Source organism: Chelon labrosus, assembly GCF_963514085.1.
Source record: "Chelon labrosus genome assembly, chromosome: 5".
In the NCBI taxonomy this organism is placed as follows: Eukaryota; Metazoa; Chordata; class Actinopteri; order Mugiliformes; family Mugilidae; genus Chelon; species Chelon labrosus.
Genome location: NC_140341.1, coordinates 2,062,977 through 2,081,590, shown reverse-complemented (window position 1 = coordinate 2,081,590; position 18,614 = coordinate 2,062,977). Strand labels below are relative to the sequence as shown.

Genomic DNA, 18,614 nt, shown 5'->3' with positions numbered 1-18,614 from the left:
GGCCAGGAGGCTGCCAGAGCTCAGCAGCTCTCTCCTCCTCTCTCTGACAATGGAGGGAGATGAACTCTGCTTTCCACAGCTCAACACTTCCTGCAGGAAGCTAAAGCGTTCTCACTTTGACACTGTGTGTATTCACGTTATCCTGTCCTCCATCTCTCTACTGACTGCAGCTCTCAACCTGCTCGTCATCATCTCCATCTCCCACTTCAAGTAGACACTTATTTCATCTCTTTATAAAACTATGACTGTGAAAGTAGCTTTAATAGAAATGTTCTTGAATGCTTAATGATGTGATGTGGCTTATCTGTTTAGATAATAATCACTACCAGTAATAATAAGAAGTGTGTTGCTTTCTTACTTCTCCAGGCAGCTCCACACTCCCACCAACTTCCTCCTCTCTCTCTCGCTGTCTCAGATGGCTTCGTGGGCCTCCTCATCTTCTTTCAGATTACACTCATAGATGGATGCTGGTATTTTGGTGACCTGATGTGTGTCATTTATTCAGTTTTGGGCGTAATCATTATATCTTCCTCAGTAGGAACCATGGTGCTCATATCTGTTGACCGCTATGCTGCCATTTGTTATCCTCTACATTATCCAACCAAAGTCACTCAGAGCAGAGTTCAGATCTATGTCTCTCTGTGTTGGATCTGTTCTCTCTTCTATGTAGGTGTGCTGATGAAGAGAGTTTCAAACAACCAGGCAGGTTTAATTCCTGTATCGGAGAATGTGTGAGTTATTTTGACATTACTATACAATTTGTAGATCTCATTTTGACTTTCATTATGCCCATAACTGTCATAATAGTTCTGTATCTGAGAGTATTTGTGGTGGCAGTGTCTCAGGCTCGTGCCATGCGCTCTAATACTACAGCTCTTACTCTGCAGCGTTCAGGGAAAGTAACTGCTAAGAAGTCTGAACTGAAAGCAGCCAGGACTCTGGGGTTGTTGTACTCGTGTTTCTAACATGTATCTGTCCATATTACTGTGTTTTATTCTCAGGCCATGATGGTTTAATGAACCCTTCATCTGCTTTCTTTGTAGTTTGTCTGTTCTATTTTAACTCCTGTCTAAACCCAATCATTTATGCCTTTTTCTATCCCTGGTTTAGAAAATGTATAAAACTTATTGTGACACTTCAAATCCTGAAGTTTGGCTCCTGTAATACCAACGTACTGTGAAGTGGAACTGTGGATTGCCTTCTTTCACTGATGGAAATGTGACCTTCAAGCCAAATAAACACTACAGAGAAACACTGTGGATCAAGTCAATGATTCAAGCAGGACAATGTTAAAGAAGCATGTAAGAGTAGTGACTGCATGAGACAGTCTTTATAACCCTCTTCTATTTATTGCATGTTGTTCTCTTGTAATATGCTTCGTCTTCATTACTTAAAGAAATGATTTAAAGATGAATATCCATAGGACTGACTAATAATAAATATCATAAACATATTGCTTTGTTGTAGTAGGACACCAACCTTCATTAATAATAAACTATTATAAAGAATAATGTGTGACATTATTGTTTTTAGGACTTAAACACATTTCCTTGGATGGTTTGATTGCACTCTGTCAGTAATGCAGGATACTTGGCCATGTTTTCTCTTACTGCAGATAAGATTCCACAATTTTAGTGAATATAATCCCTGCAGTGTGTTGGGCCTGTAATGCTCATTGGTATGTACTTGACTTATTGTTGCTAATTGCCTTCAGGTAAATGATATAAGCTGGTTTTCAGTGATTTTCTCAGGCCTCTACATCTACAAGTGTGAGATAGTCAGGTGTTGACCTGACATTCAATCCCAAGCAGAACACAGTAACATCCGCCATGAAAAGCACAACGTTATATTTAACCGTATACTGTATACAGTATAAAGATGAACAACATCTCATTCTTGTTATGTCATTTGCTGCCAGACTGTTAGCAGCACTGGGAAGGAGGTGAACACACCCTTCTCTAATTGCTTGATGTGTTTGTACAAGTGAAAGACACAACTTACAACAGCATATTTAGAGGGGCTTGAGTTAATATGAACAAACCTGCAATAAAAAGGTATTGAGACATCCCAAAATGTCAAAGTGAGTAGATATTTAGTTAAAATTAGCATAACGACCAGACACTCCCACCAAGTCAGGTATTATTTGATCCATGAGTTGAACCTTTATATGCATGGGCCTTTTTCAGTCTCTATTACATGTCTGGTTGTTGTTAACATAGAAAAATACTGAATCCATATTCAGGTAGATATTGATTAGATGTTGAGCTGTTCTGATTCTGGATAAACTAGAACCTCAATCAGCTTTTGGACGAGTCTTAAACTAAACTGAATAGTTACTGTCACTTCAACAATAGATTATAAAAGCAGACAGAGGTGTTAGATACTGTTTCTCCTGGTCCCACTGTGCTACTATGACAAAGAATACACAGGAGAATATATATACATACGTATGTACACACAGATCAGCCACATTATTATGACCACTGACAGGAGAAGTAAATAACATTTAAACCATCTTGTGACAGTTCAGTGTTCTGCTGGGAAACTTCTGGACCTGGCATTCATTGGTGTGGATGTTACTTAGACATGTAGCACCCACCTAGACCAGACCAGGCCCCCCCACCCCCATAGCAATGACACTCCTTGATGGCAGCAGCCATCCCCAGCAGGATGCAGCCTGACACAGACACACACACAAAAACACTTTAGGAACAACTAAAAAAAAACATGAAGAACAGCACAAGGTGTAGACCTTGCCTCCAAATTCATTAGATCCCAGACTGATCAAGTATCTCTGGGATGGCCTCAGATGAATTCTGCATTCATTTATATTTGTATTAATTCACCTCTTTATTTAAGAATCAGAATTATCTTTATTATCACGTTAAACGTTGAAACGTTCAAGGATTTTTTTGTAGTGGTACGTACAATACACACAAGGCAGAAGGATATCAGACCATAATGTCAGGGTTTTCAGGGAGAGGTAGGAGCCAAATGCTGGACACCAGGCAATGAGGCAGGAGTAGGCAAGATTTAATTAAACCAAAAGTAACTCAAGGCACTGCATAAGGCAGGAGATCCAACAAACAAAAATCAAAACCCTCAAACAAGACAAGAACATAACAGGACAAGACTAGAGCTTGAAAACACTGGGAAAGCAGAGAAACAGTAGAAAACAGAATGACACGGCAGAGGACAAAGGGAAAGGCAGGACGATATATACACAGAAGGGCAGAGGAGACACAGGTGAAAACAATCAGGTCGGGGCAGACAATTACACAGGTGAGAAGATACAGGAAGTGACACAAGACAGGAAACCAAGAATTTAACAAAATAAAACAGGAAACTGAAAAAACATGAAACATGAACGAAACTCAAAACATGAACACAGGAAATCAGAAAGCAGAACCATGACAAATACAAAATATATATATATATATATATATATATATAGTCGCGATAGAGGCCAAGATACAAGGGCAGATCAGACCCAAGGTGCAGACTATGCAAAGATGCCCCTGAGACAGTCCAGCACATAGTAGCAGGGTGTAAGATGCTAGCTGGGTCAGCGTACATGGAGAGACACAACCAAGTGGCTGGAATAGTGTACAGGAACATCTGTACCCAGTATGGAATAGAAGTACCCAAATCCCAATGGGCCGCACCACAGAAGGTGGCTGAGAACAAGAGGGCCAAGGTGCTGTGGGACTTCAGCTTCCAGACTGACAAACAGGTCCTGGCTAACCAACCGGACATAGTGGTGGTAGACAAAGAGCAGAAGAAGGCGGTGGTGATAGATGTGGTGATACCAGCAGATGCCAACATCAGAAAGAAGGAACACGAAAAGGTTGAAAAGTACCAAGGGTTGAAAGAACAGCTGGAGCAGATGTGGAAGGTCAAGGCGAGCGTGGTCACCGTGGTAGTAGGAGTACTCGGGGCAGTGACCCCCAAACTGGGGGTGTGGCTCCAACAAATCCCAGGAACAACATCAGAAGCCTCAGTCCAGAAGAGCGCAGTCCCAGGAACAGCTAAGACACTGCGCAGAACCCTCAAACTCCCAGGCCTCTGGTAGAGGACCCGAGCTTGAGGGTGACACAGATACCACCCCAAGAGGGTGAGAGGGACTTTTTTTAATATATATATATATATATATATATATATATATATATATACAAAACAACAATGTCCCTCTCACTCGCTTGGGGTGAAGAAGACCTAGCTGGTTAACTTCTCTAACCCCCCCCGCCCGGCCTCGAACCGTATTCTTGATGGTGGATGCTGTCTGTTATGGTTTGAGCATTGTTGTTGTATCTCATCGATCTCCAGTAGTGATAGAAGTTTTCAACTGCGGATGTTGGAACACTGGGCTAACAGCTTCATTTAGGGGAGGGGCCGAAAATAATGACGTCCGAAGCCTCGCAGCACACCTCCAACTTGTCAGGCCGGTACAAAACTCTTTCCACTGACTGCTACTGTTCTCAGGCTCAGGATAGTTATTGTCAGACTTCTTTAAAATGCAGAGACTTTGATTTGCTGCTTTCAAATTTGTACGACTGCACCAGCAGTAACTACAGGTGTTGACAAATCAACCAGGACTGAAATGTTTGAACTATACAAACATATTGAATCATCAGACATAACTGCAGTAGTGTTACATCTCTGGCCTTACAGTAGCAGTGCAGGTGTCTTTGGTTGGTGCATGGGCTTAATTACTCTAACCAGTCACACCTGTGGTGGAGGAGACACCATCTTTCAGCGGCAGAGGCTCATCATGTCTTATCTGTTGCCTTTTTTAAATTTAATAAACTTCTATTGGTACATTTTTGTATTTCAAATCTCCCCTTTATACAATAACAATCACCACTGACCCACAACTGTATACTTGAATATGCTAAGTGGTGTATTTTTGTTTGAATCACTGTCTTGCATAACACACTCACAGTGTGTCATTAGCATCAGCTCTCAGAGTGTAGCCTGTTAGCTGCTGCTAATGAATGTGTGCCTCTCTGGCCGAGGAGGTTTTCACACCTGTATTCATTAGCGTCTGAAGGTGACACTGCTGCAATCAGAGGTGTTACTGTCAGATTAAACAAGATGCGCCATGATGCAACTGTCGCTAGGTGAAACCAACGCTGTCAACACTGAACATGAGTGCGTGCGTGTGGGTGGGGTGGGGGTGATGCAACACAGAGAGACAGACTCTCTCTGTGTTGCATCAGAGAGACATACAACCATTCACAGTCACACCTACGGCCTATTTAGAATTACCAATGAACCCCACAGCAATGACACTCCTTGATGGCAGCAGCCATCCCCAGCAGGATGCAGCCTGACACAGACACACACACAAAAACACTTTAGGAACAACTAAAAAAAAAACATGAAGAACAGCACAAGGTGTTGACCTGGCCTCCAAATTCACTAGATCCCAAGCTGATCAAGTATCTGTGGGATGATCCACAGAGGCCCCTCCCCTCAAAGACCCCCCACTAACAACATTCTGTTGATCAGACTCCACAGGACACCCTCAGAAGGCCCATGTCCATTCTCTGATGAGTCACCTACACAATATTAGGAAGGTGGCCAGATTAGTGTAGTAGTGTGCAAACTCCACACAGAAAGGAACCAGTCGACCTGGATTAGAACCCAGAACCTTCTTAACAGTGAAATGGAAGGGAAAGGGAAACTTTGCCACTCCTCTTTGTTTGCTCTTTGTAACTCTATTTCTAGATGCAGCTGCAGCCTCAACTTCTCTCCATGCTCATCTTCTCTGGGCCTAAAATCTGCCCCTAAGTATGGCAAACATTCGGACAACCGCAGTTCCTCGATGACTTTTGCAGGAGGGCCAATGTGATTTGACTCTTTGTTAGTCTCTCACCTCAGAAACCATTACCAAACAAACACAGTTGTCAGTGTATAGTATATTACTGCCCTGGGTATGAAGGCTTTCACAGTTGATTAGAGTGTGATTCTGACACAATCAGGGATGTTAAGGGAAAAAAAATCTGCATGCTCTTGTTGCCTCTTCTCATGATGAAACCATGACCTGAGAAACAAAGAGTCATCAAACTAAACATTAACTTTTAACATTCGTGATCTCAATACATCAAAAGGTGATGCAATAATTGCTTCACTTTACCCAAGTTTACATTAATCGTAGTTATAATGCAGATCGTTTTGGGATGACGTATGGCTGCACAGGGAGTGAGTCTTTTCTAATCTCACAGATTTTTTTCTGGTTTCATAGCTGCAGCTTCAATCTATCAGATTTGATCAGTCTCACCAACGGAACTACAAAACTGAATCTAGCTGTTTCTTGATGCATAAAAGGTAGTTTATAGGTTTGTGGCTCGCAGGTTAGTTAAGGATATCACAGACATCATGTGATTTATATAAAGTTGGATGGCGTATAACCACTTCCTGACACTGTGCTAGAGTGGAGCCAAACCAAATACAAATGTTCTTGTTGCAGAAAGTTGGTCTGAAACAGCGTCTCTCTGTTAGGAACTGATTCTGCTGCAAGCAGAGCATCTGCCAGGCCAGTCTAATCGTTTGGGCTTTATGTGGTGATGGACAGAAGAGTAACAGTAGTCATACACATCATCTGAGCGCCATGGAGCAAAATGCAAGTAAGACGTTTAGAGTCCAGGATTGTGTCTCTTGTAAAAGATATTGACAGCAAAATAACATGCAGCCTGACACAGGCACACACACAAAAATGGTTTTCACCAACCCAGGGGTAAAGTCTTTATATAAAAAAAATTTGCCTTTCCAGTTGCTTATGTTTGTGTGCTCCCCAGAACAATCTCCTTTTCTAGACAAAGAGAACCCAATGAAACACATGAAACAGAAAATATTATGCTTGTGAAATGAAGAGCCTCCTTGTGTCCAGTATCTGCTGTGACCTCCTTGTAACTAAATGTTTCTGGTAACTGCTGATCAGTGGTCTACAGCAGCTTGGAGGAATTTTAGCCCATTCCTCAGAACAGAACCACTTCAGTTCTGAGATGTTGGTGGGTTTCCTCACATCAAATGCTTGCTTCAGGTCCTTCCACAACATTTCTATTGGATTAAGGTCAGGACTTTGACTTGGTCGTTCCTAAACATTCATTGTGTTTTTCTTTCTTTATTCTTGGTTTGTTGTCTTCCTGTATGACTCAACTTCTCTTCAGATTTAGCTCTTGGACAGATGTCATGTTTCACCACAAAGAATAATCTCAAAAGGCAAAGTGATGAAGATGAAGCGTAGGATGCGCAGACTGAGGGGAGGAGGAGTGTCCAAGGGAGACGGACAGGACGTGATGATAAAAGAGAGATAAAATGCAGTGTGATTCTGAGGTTTGCCTGGAAAGCTTCTCCCCTCCTGCTCTCTGTGATCATGGAACTGGAGGGAATCCGACTCTGCTTTCCACAGTTTCCTAATGCCTCCTGCAGGAGACCGGATCCTCCTGACTCTGAGGCCGTGCTGGTTTACCTCCTGCTGTACGTCGTGTCTGTGCTCACTGCAGCTCTCAACCTGGTGGTCATCATCTCCATCTCCCACTTCAGGCACACACATGCATCTCTGTGTTCTCTTATACTGTTAGACTTTTAGAGAGAAGTAGTTTTGAGCTGTGATAATTACCTCCTGCTTGTTAAATTAATCTGATGAATTTGTTATGATGCTTATCACAATGAAGATGTTCTTCCTCTGCAGGCAGCTGCACACCCCCACCAACTTCATCCTCCTCTCTCTGGCTGTCTCTGACTTTTTCATGGGTCTGTTGGTGATGCCGGTTGAAATCCTGATGACACAGGCGTGCTGGATGCTGGGGGATCTGGTGTGCGCTGTGTATTACCTGCTACCCTTTGTCATCATTTCTGCATCTGTGGGGAACATGGTGCTCATCTCAGTTGATCGCTGTGTGGCTATTTGTGACCCTCTGCACTACCCGACCAGGATCACTAAAAAGAAGATCCAAACCTGTGTGTGTCTGTGTTGGCTCTACTCTGTCTTTGTTAACGTGTTAATACTCTATGATCACATGAAGACGCCTGGGAAATATAATTCTTGCTTAGGAGAATGTCTGGTGGGGATTTCAGGAGATGCTGACTTGGTTCTGGGCTTCGTCATTCCCATTGCTATCATCATTGTGCTGTATCTGAGAATATTCCTGGTGGCTGCGTCTCATGCTCGGGCCATGCGACCCCAGGCTGTCATTGTCACAATACGCTGGTCAAAGGCTCTAAGAGCTCGGCGGTCTGAGATGAAGGCTGCCAGGACTCTCAGCGTCGTCGTAGTTGTGTTCTTGGTTTGTTACTGTCCATACTACGCTGTCACTCTCACAGGGCGCACGATAATGATCGGCTCATCTACTGAGATCTATATGGTCTTTGTCATGTACTTTAACTCCTGTCTGAACCCTGTCATCTACGCTTTTTTCTACCCCTGGTTTAGAAAATGTCTCAGACTCATTGTTGCTCTACACATTTGCCAGCCCGGCTCCTGTGAGACCAACATACTGTAGAGAGTCCCTGCTTCTTCTTTTTTTTTTTTTTTTTTTTTTTTTTGTGAATGTAGAAATATATTTTGCTGACTTTATTTGGCGTGAACAACGCGTTTCGCAATTTGCTTCATCAGGTTCACGTTCACAGTCAATCTGACATCCGCAGGTGAAATAGATGGTAGCAACATCACATGACCACACCAGACCCAGTGAGAATACTCCACACAATAGTGTGGAGTGGGGTCACTGGGTCTGGTGTGGTCATGTGATGTTGCATGTGAGAATAGGCGTGTTCGACTTCATGCAGATCTGTGCAGATCTGACTTGACGTGATGCATGCTGGGTTGTTCATGCTCACAGACCTCGAATATGATTGGTTAAAATGAACTTGTTCAACCCAGCATGCATCACGTCAAGTCAGATCTGTACAGATCTGCATGAAGTCGAACACGCCTAATACTCCACACACTATTGTGTGGAGTATTCTCACTGGGTCTGGTGTGGTCATGTGATGTTGCTACCATCTATTTCACCTGCGGATGTCAGATTGACTGTGAACGTGAACCTGAAATACTCTCCAGTGTGCGATGTATACTACTTTTTAATTTTGTAATAGTTATATTGTACACCATCAGCACCTGGAGGAAGAATTGCTGTGCACAGGGACTTTGTACCTTGGTAGAAATATATTTATTTGTGTCACAGATAAAGTTGCAGAAAGATTAAGTTTCACCCTGTTTGAATGTATGAACCGTTCTCCATCGTTTTCCAAACCCAGTCTTGGTGAATATAATCGTTCCACTCTGCTAGTATTTTCACCAAATACGTTAAAGCAAAACATCCCTCCCTCTCTCAAGCTGTGAATAAATAAATAAATGAATGAATTAATTAATGATGTCTTGGGCCTTTTGGAAATTTTCTAACAGAAAAACAACAAGAGTTTATCAAGTGAAAACAAACACTGGGCTCTGTGGATCAGTTCTGTGTCTCCTCCAGCAGAGGTCAGAGTGAGACCTGAAAACCTGCAGCAACAACTGACTCCTACTCCTGATCAGAGCTGTAGGTGAAGCAGTAAATAACAGTTATATTCTGTTACTTTTGCTTTTGAGTCAGTGGCACTGACGTTACTGAACCAGTTCAAATCAAAGACAGGAAGTGGCCTCTTGACTGAATTAGCCACACTCTGCAGCCTTGTTGCAGGAACGTCACAGTAATCAGAATCAGAATACTTTATTAACCCTTCAAGGAAATTGTTTTGTTGCTGTTGCTCCGATAAAGTGACAGTTCCTAGTTAACAGAGCAAATACAATAGAATAAAAGTAATACAAAAATATATAAAAAATAATGTATTTAAAGTAAAAGAAACAATATTGCACAAGTATTCACAATAAACAGAGGTAAGAGGTTGCAAATAAATTAACAGCTTCTGAAGTGTTAAAGGTGTTAAGAGTGACCAACACTCAGTGGGAGGAGTTATAAAGTTTAATGGCCACAGGCAGGAATGACCTCCTGTGGCGTTCTGTGGTACATTTGGGTAGAATGAGTCTGTTACTAAAGGTACTCCTTAGACTGGCCAGTGTGTTATGGAGTGGGTGAGATGAGTAAAAAAGTAAGTAAAAGTAAAAGTAAAGTAAGGTTAATGAACTATTAGGAGGGGCAGCATAGTATAACATTACTGCCATTACAGTCAGTCTGGTAAGTGTCTCTAAAAAAAAAAATAATCAGCTGAGCACTGTAACTGACCTATTAGCCACAACATTATGACCACTGACAGGAGAAGTGAATAACATTTAAACCATCTTGTGACAGTTCAGTGTTCTGCTGGGAAACTTCTGGACCTGGCATTCATTGGTGTGGATGTTACTTAGACATGTAGCACCCACCTAGACCAGACCAGGCAACCCCACCTAGACCAGACCAGGCACCCCCACCCCATAGCAATGACACTCCTTGATGGCAGCAGCCATCCCCAGCAGCCTGACACAGACACACACACAAAAACACTTTAGGAACAACTAAAAAAACATGAAGAACAGCACAAGGTGTTGACCTGGCCTCCAAATTCACTAGATCCCAAACTGATCAAGTATCTGTGGAATGATCCACAGAGGCCCCTCACCTCAAAGCCCCCCCACTAACAACATTCTGTTGATCAGACACCACAGGAAACCCTCAGAAGGCCCATGTCCATTCTCTGATGAGTCACCTACACAATATTAGGAAGGTGGCCAGATTAGTGTAGTAGCAGTTGTGTTCCTGTCACCATTCTGCAGCAGGATTGTTTTAAGGAAGTACATTTTAAAGATAAGGCAACAAAAACTTTCTACTGATGAGTTCTTTCTAATTTTCTCTTTCATGGAGGGGCACCCGTCATTGGTCTAGAGGTGGGGTCAACCCTGGACAGGTCTCCAGTCTATCACAGGGCTAACACAGAGAGACACTCACACCTACGGCCAATTTAGAATCACCAATGAACCTAACCAGCATGTCTTTGGATGGTGGGAGGAAGCTGGAGAACCTGGAGAGAACCCACGCAGACACAGGGAGAACATGCAGACTACACACAGAAAGGAACCAGTCAGAACATGATGGATTAAAACCCAGAACCTTCTGGCTGTGAGGCATCAGTGCTAACCACCACACCACTGCACCGCCATAGAGAAGCAGCAGCAGAGAAAATGTGATTTCATGAGCTCCTGACTATCTATTTCTAAAAAAGCCTAAAAGGCTTACTTCCCACATTTTAAATTCATACATGAGATGTCTTGGTCTGTATTGCTGTCTTTCTGTCTCCTTTCTGCCTCGGCTGTGTGGATTAGAGCTGCTGCTGCTCGTTGGGCTGCTAACTCACCTGCTTCTTATCATCCAATCAAGCTTGAGCATGGAGCATGGATGATTGACAAAATGAATGTTGAACCAAAAATACTGACTCTCGTGGTCTGAGAATAAAATGCTGCAGTGTAGCTTCAACTATTAACTTACAAAAAAAAGATAGATAGATAGATAGATAGATAGAATTTAACACACTGAAACCTGAAGAATAAAATGCTGCCAATGTTGCTCCAAAAATGAACAAACAAAATCTGAATATTTCTTAACTTTTGAGAAATAAGAGAAAGAATTAATGACTCTTACAAACAAAACCAAAGTGGGTGTGACAGAAAAACTTGATAATTTACTCCACGTTGTGAAGACTGTGGAGGAGGAGGAGGTGGAGGAGGAGGAGGAGGACCCTCCTCTGACTGCAGCCTCCAGTATAAAAAAGGGACCTCACCGAGCTCAGCGGCTTCTCTTCCTCCTCCTCCTCCTCCTCCTCCTCTGTGAGCATGGACACCACAGAGGAAGCTGAGTTCTGCGTTCCATGGCTGAACTCCTCCTGCAGGAAGCCCAGTCACCCCTACACCGAGGCCATGCTCGTTTACGTCCTGCTCTCCACCATCTCTCTCATCACCGTGGCTCTCAACCTTCTCGTCATCGTCTCCATCTCCCACTTCAGGCACACACTGATCTAAACTCCTCCAGTGCTCTGCTGGAGTTATTCTGTGCTCGTTTCTTTGTGTGTGATGATGCTTTGTGATGATGATGATGTTACAGTTTCATGATGTCTGGATGTGTGTTGATGGTTTTCTCCTTCTGCAGGCAGCTCCACACCCCCACCAACCTCCTCCTCCTCTCTCTGGCTGTCTCCGACCTCCTCGTCGGTCTCCTGCTGATGCCTGTTGAGATCATCTACATAGAGGCCTGCTGGTTCCTCGGAGACATCCTTTGCACTCTCTATTATGTTGTTGACTACATCATTACCTCTGCCTCAGTAGCCAACATGGTGCTCATTTCTCTTGATCGTTACATAGCTATCTGCGACCCTCTCCGTTACCCCACCAAGGTCACAAAGAGAAAAGCACAGATCTACGTCTGCTTGACTTGGGTCTGCTCAGTCTTTTACAGGATTGTCCATCTGCACGATCACCTGATGAATCCAAGCAGCTCTAACTCCTGCTTTGGAGAGTGCGTGGTGATCATCAGTTACATTGCAGGAATGATTGACCTTGTTTTCACCTTCATCATACCCATCACTGTCATCATAGTGCTGTACCTGAGAGTGTTCATAGTGGCCGTGTCTCAGGCTCGAATCCTGCGCTCTCAGATTGCAGCCGTGGCCACTCGCCACTCGGGGTCGGTAACTGTGAAGAAGAGAGAGATGAAGGCAGCCGGGACGCTGGGCATTGTTGTGGTGGTGTTTTTGTTCTGCTTCTGTCCCTATTATTTCCCCACTCTGGCAGGCGAGGACACCTCTATAGACGCGTCGTCTGCAGCTTTTGAGATCTGGTTGGCTCATTTCAACTCCTGTCTGAATCCCGTCATTTACGCCTTCTTCTACCCGTGGTTCAGGAAGTCCATTAAGCTCATTCTGTCACTTCAGATCCTGAAGCCCGGCTCCCGTGACGTGAAACTATTTACTGATTCGAGATAGGTAAAATGTCCAGTGTGTGTGTCCCTGAGCTCAAGGGTCAAGTTATTGTTTGCCTGAATGCTGTGTGTGTGTACGTTAATGTCTTAATTAATCTTAATTAATCTCTAAAGTCATACAGTCAGAATGATTTTATCTGTTGTGCAGTAGTACTCGAATATAGTTTCCCCTCATCTTAAACCACAGCTCTTATACCAGCTCCATATTACTCTTTCAGACTGGGCTGCTGTATTTGAGCTCCTGTCTAAACACTGTGATCCTTTTCTTTATCAATTCAAGTTGTTTGTGCTTCAGCTCCTGCAGCCTGGCTCCCATAAAAATACGACACTGCCTTCAGATATGAGACGTAGAGTCTGTGTCTTTAAATCCTAGGATCAGGTTTATCTGAACGCCACATCAATGTCTGTTGATGTCTTGATGAAGACTGAGACACAGGTACTAATCCATCTGTTGGACTGTAGTACCTGAATATAATTTCCCCTCATCTGCAGCTTTGTTTAAGAAAATTAGTTCTTATCCTGCTGTGCTTCTGTCCACAACACTGTTTCAGATGTGGCTAACACTGTTATCTAATCTATTCAACACTTTATTGCGCTCCATACACTGCAGCCTGGCTCCTGTCAGACCTTCTATCTGTACAGAGAGACTGATGCTGCGGCTGAAACCAACTCTTTTCTGTCACATATGAAACTGCACATGATGGAATGATTTCAGACTTTGCTTTCCACCTGTATGTTCTCTGTAACGTGACTTTTCTTTCAAAGGATTTTTGTCACTGAAACCGTGAAACCATGTGAATGCTTTATTTTATTTATTTATTTTTAAATGGACACACAGCCTGTATGTTAAACCTAGTTCTGAATCAGAGATGTGCCTCTGCTTTTCAGGTTTGAATGTTTAACTTCAAGAGAAATGTTCTAACTACAAGCACACGTTGTTTGTTCAGTTATATCGCTTTTCCTGTTTAAAGCTGTAGATATATATATATTTATTGAAGTGAATATAAAATCTGTTCTTACTTTGTTATTTTGTAGTAATCAAATGATTATTGATAAAGTACTGCCCCAAATATAGTAGGCCCTTCAATTAGAGAAGAGTTATCAATACAATCCTCTTTATAAAGGATGGCGTCATGAAGTACACTGCTGCTCCAGCTCCAGGATGATCATACTGTGTCCTCAGAATCAAACTTCTCATGTCTGAACTACAGAGAATACATGTCCAAAGTTCAGGTGCTTGGTGCATCATGGGAACAGCAGCCAAGGCCTATAGCAGCATCACTAAGGGATGGTTAAGGGTCATCAGAGCCAGCCCTAACTAGAAGCTTTATCAAAAAGGAAAGTTTGAACCCTAACCTTCAAGGTAGAGGGGGTGCCTGCCTCCTGAACACAAACTTAGAGCTGGAGAGGCCCGAGGAGGTGGAATACATCACAGATATCATTAGATTTCTGGCACAGGTGCTTCCAGTGCAGACAGTCACTGTGTAGAGGTCTGCAGAGGCGTCTGCACTGCGCACAATAACATATATGTCACCTCTCACTTTCTACTTTTATTAACCCTGTAACTGTATTTATTTAACCCATTTAGACTGAACCCAAAATGCAGTCAGTAACCTTAGACTCCACAGAAACACAGAGACACGTTTGCAACACAGTGAGTCTCTCTATCTGAATCTGAATCTAGATTAGAGAGTAAAAACCTTATAAACCTCACAGCATTGAAACATCGAGCCAGTGACACTGATGTTTGTCTGTAAGGCCGTGTCCATCTTAATCAGTTACAGGCCTCCTCTTCAGTGAAACTGTGCTGATCTAAGAGTAAATGCTGTCTTGTTGTTTCAAAACACAGAGGAGTGATGAGGTTTGGCACAGTGACGGTGTATGACTGCACAGTAAAACATTACAGTTAATACGTTTTCTAAAATTAAACTTGAACTGATCCATTATCTTGACTTCTTGTGAGTTTTGTCTGTAGGGTCAATGTTCATTTACTTCTTTAATTTATAAGATGAAAAATGTGATGGAGGAGGAGGAGGGGATGAATACTGGGAAATATAAAGGAACGAGAAAGAAAGAACTAGAACTATTATGTCAGCCAAAAAAACGTTTCTCTGCCAGGAATGAATTCCAAAGTTGCTGTTTTTGGTGGATCCTCCTCTAAACGGCCTAAATAAAATAAATGTTAAATTTCTGAATGAACAAGATGTGAGATGAATCGGTCTGAAGTTTAGATAAACTTTAAAACTCACGTTAGTCGTCAAGATGAGAGATTTTAAGAAGAAACAAAAACAGTGCTCTCAACTCAAAATGGAAGTTGATATGAATTTACTGAATGTGAGTTGACATTGTTAGAAATAGAGGAATTGTGAGTTCATTTGAAAATGAGTTTTCTTCAATGTAACCTGATAATGTGACCTAATAAGTCGTTAGTTCTAACTGAGCTGTTTGAGTTGAGCCAGAGGTTTTTTCTTCAGGTTGTTTACTCACATTTTTAAGGCAGCAGGTGAACTTTGGTTTCTAAGTTTTACTGACTTGAAATGTTTGACAGTGTGACTGCGATGACGCTAAGACGTGTTGCTACAGTGACATCTCTTCTTTACGGCCTGAACATCCTTGACTGTCTCTGGAGCTTCTTCTATTGTTGAAGATTTCATGTATATCAACAGCAGTGACTTTGGCCTGAAGACTACAAATATCATATGCCTGCAGAACACTGCATTCAGGGTCACACATCAAGCACGCCCTCATGACAACATACCATACAAATGTCCTGTGATACAGAGCATATCTCCCTAATGAAGCCTTCATATTTTGCAGTTTTAGTCTGCATTTTTTATCTCGAACAGGAAACTGATCAAATGAAAAAAAAATAATTTAATGTTAAATCAACTAATTTATTTAAGTTTGTGCAGGTGATGTTATAAATACAGCTTCTTGTCTCACATGCATGGGTTGAAACAGTTATCACAGTATTCCACAGAATAATGACAAAACAGCGGTAACCAGCAGCAACCACTTGTGTCCCTCCAGTCTCTCCTCAGACATCTCTAGAGTACGTTGGTGTCACAGGAGTCAGGCTGCAGAATCTGAAGTGTAACAATGAGTTTAACAGATCTCCGAAACCAGGGATAGAAAAAAGCATAGATCAGTGGATTAAGGCAAGAGTTACAATAAAGAAACCACAACCCAAAGACAAAGAACTCCACAGTGTTTGAAATGCTCTCACCTGCGAGAGAGGGAGAAAAATAAGGACAGAAACAGACCAGAAACACAGCCACAACAACACCAATAGCTGTAGCTGCTTTTCTCTCAGACTTCTTTGCAGGTACATGACCTGAACCCTGTAGAGTGGTAGCTGCAATATGAGACCTCATGGCTCGAGCCTGAGACACAGCCACCACAAATACTCTCAGATACAGAACTATGATGACAGTGATAGGGCAAATAAAGGTCAATATAATATCAAAAGCTCCTGTTATGAAGTCAACAAAACCTATACACTCCCCATAACATGAAGCATATTTGTTTGGATCTTTCAGGAAGTCGTTCAGTATCACACCATTGTAGAACACTGAGCAGATCCAACACAAACAAACACAGACCTGAACTCTGCTTTGAGTGACTATAGTGGGGTAACACAATGGGTCACAGATGGCCACATATCGATCGACTGATACCAGCACCATGTTTCCTACAGAGGCGGATGTAAGGATAAAAGAGGCGTAGAGAAAAAGTCCACATAAGAAAGTGCCAAAAACCCAGCAGCCCTCTAAAAAGAGGATTTGAATCGGCATCAAGAAGAGGCCAACAAAGAGGTCTGAGACAGCGAGAGAGAGGAGGAAGAGGTTGGTGGGGGTGTGGAGCTTCCTGGAGAGGAGGGAAGAAAGAAAGAAAGAAAAAAGAAAGAAAGAACGAAAGAAAGAAACATATTATATTGATATGTTAAATGCAGCAGTTGTGAAAGTCATGAATGTACAGTATGCAACATAATGAATAGTCAAATAAATAAAATATGTGATGCAACAGGAACAATAAAGACATTCTATTCTATTCTTTTCATGTAGACATAGTCAGGAGTTGTATTCTGTTAAAGAACAATCGCAAATCATTTTAAACATTGCACAACATCTGTATTGACCCAGAGTCCACTCAGTAAACCTCAGGGCAGGAAGAAAGAGAAAAATAGTTGCAGGTCATGGTGAGTTTGTCCTTTGTACCTGAAGTGGGAGATGGAGATGATGACTAGCAGGTTGAGGACCACAGTGAGCAGAGAGATGCAGGAGAGCAGGATGTAAAGGATGATCTGTGTTCGATGCCTCAGCGGCTTCCTGCAGGAGGTGTTGAGGAGGTGTGGAAAGCAGAGTTCAGCTTCATGCAGGATCTCCATAATCACTGAGGGACAAGGGAGACAAGAAGCTACGGACCTCTGCAGCATTCTCCATCATATATCTAGTTTTTCTTCTGGCTCCTCCCATTTTACCATAACAACAACTGCAAGAACAAAGCTGTGATGCAATTATCAGATTTAACAATATGAGGAGTTGATGCTTTTTGCACTGAATTTGAGTTCTCCTTGAAAGTATTTCTACAGTTTCAATGAAATCGTCAACTGATCGTCAATCAACTGATCAATCAACAAGGAAGAGGCCTTGTAGGGAGGTGGCAGATAATCCCTCCAGGACCTGTCACGTTTGCCGATATAATTTGGACACAAGTCTCAAACATAAACCCAAAGCCAGTTGTAGTGGCGATAAAAGCGGTTTATTGTAGAAACAAGATGCTGGCAGATCTGAAGCAGGTTGTGAGGTTTCCAGGGAGAACAGGGGAAGAGGTGCAGGGAAGAAGGCAGGCGGATTGGTGGAGCTGGTGAGGATCTCAAGGAGATGACGAAAAAACTGGTGAGTGGGTGGGTCCAGGAGCTCACAACAAAGAGACAAAAATGAGTATACAACCCGAGAAGAAATAGCTAGAGCATAAGCCAAGGCACTGTACCACTAAGGTAAGCAGACGATCTGGCGACGAGCGGAGGACTGAACCAGGATTATATTGACAAGGTGAGTAGGTGGCTGATGAGGCTCCATTGCTTGCAGGTGTGTTTGCAGGTGGCTCCAGCTCCACCCAGCTCCAGAGAGAAACAGACAGAACAAATCCAAAAAGAAACATAGATCCTGACAGGACCCTGAACTGGGGCCGGAGGCTGGCAGCATAGGTGGAAGAACAAAAGTGGGTGTGCCATACAAGCCCAACATCTGGCTAAAATCTGCAGACGACGCAAACAGATGTTCCTTGGCCTGGTGATGACTGGCTCTGAGTCTGGCAGGAGGATAACCCAGAGGACCAGCTTAGAAGCAGGTTATCCATGATTGATAACAGTTTGTTCAGAGTCCTCTTCTCCACCACTGATTCTAATGTTTCCTGTCTGCAGCCAATGACGCAGCCAGCCTTCCGATCAGTGTGACATCTGTTGGCTCCTCTGGCTGTAATGCTGTTCCCCCAGCAGAACACAGCAGAGAAAAGGCTTCTGGCCACAACAGACTGGTAAAAGATCTCCAGCATCTTGCTGCACACATTGAAGGACCTCAGCTTCCCCAGGAAATAGAGTCTGCTGCAGCCCTTCTTATACACAGCTGTACTGTTGGTCCTCCAGTTCAGTATGCTGTC

General features: G+C 42.8%; 2 protein-coding genes and 1 pseudogene across 3 annotated transcripts; 2 read left to right on the top strand and 1 right to left on the bottom strand.

The window, feature by feature from the left end:
* The first annotated feature begins 35 nt into the window (after window positions 1-35).
* LOC311488316 (trace amine-associated receptor 13c-like) lies at window positions 36-2,164 on the top strand (annotated as a pseudogene). The gene is made up of 2 exons: window positions 36-210; window positions 367-2,164. The product of its transcript is annotated as a trace amine-associated receptor 13c-like (transcript).
* A 4,981-nt stretch (window positions 2,165-7,145) lies between these two features.
* LOC311488312 (trace amine-associated receptor 5-like) lies at window positions 7,146-13,239 on the top strand. Its single transcript, XM_084544942.1, has 2 exons — window positions 7,146-7,548; window positions 12,126-13,239. Exons 1-2 carry the CDS (start codon window positions 7,379-7,381, stop codon window positions 12,955-12,957), a joined length of 1,002 nt encoding a protein of 333 aa, XP_084401068.1. The 5' UTR covers window positions 7,146-7,378; the 3' UTR covers window positions 12,958-13,239.
* A 2,309-nt stretch (window positions 13,240-15,548) lies between these two features.
* Window positions 15,549-17,344, bottom strand: LOC311488310 (trace amine-associated receptor 13c-like). The gene is made up of 2 exons (XM_084544940.1): window positions 17,171-17,344; window positions 15,549-16,820 (listed from the first exon to the last, which is right to left on the bottom strand). Exons 1-2 carry the CDS (start codon window positions 17,338-17,340, stop codon window positions 16,001-16,003), a joined length of 990 nt encoding a protein of 329 aa, XP_084401066.1. The 5' UTR covers window positions 17,341-17,344; the 3' UTR covers window positions 15,549-16,000.
* Window positions 17,345-18,614: the final 1,270 nt, after the last annotated feature.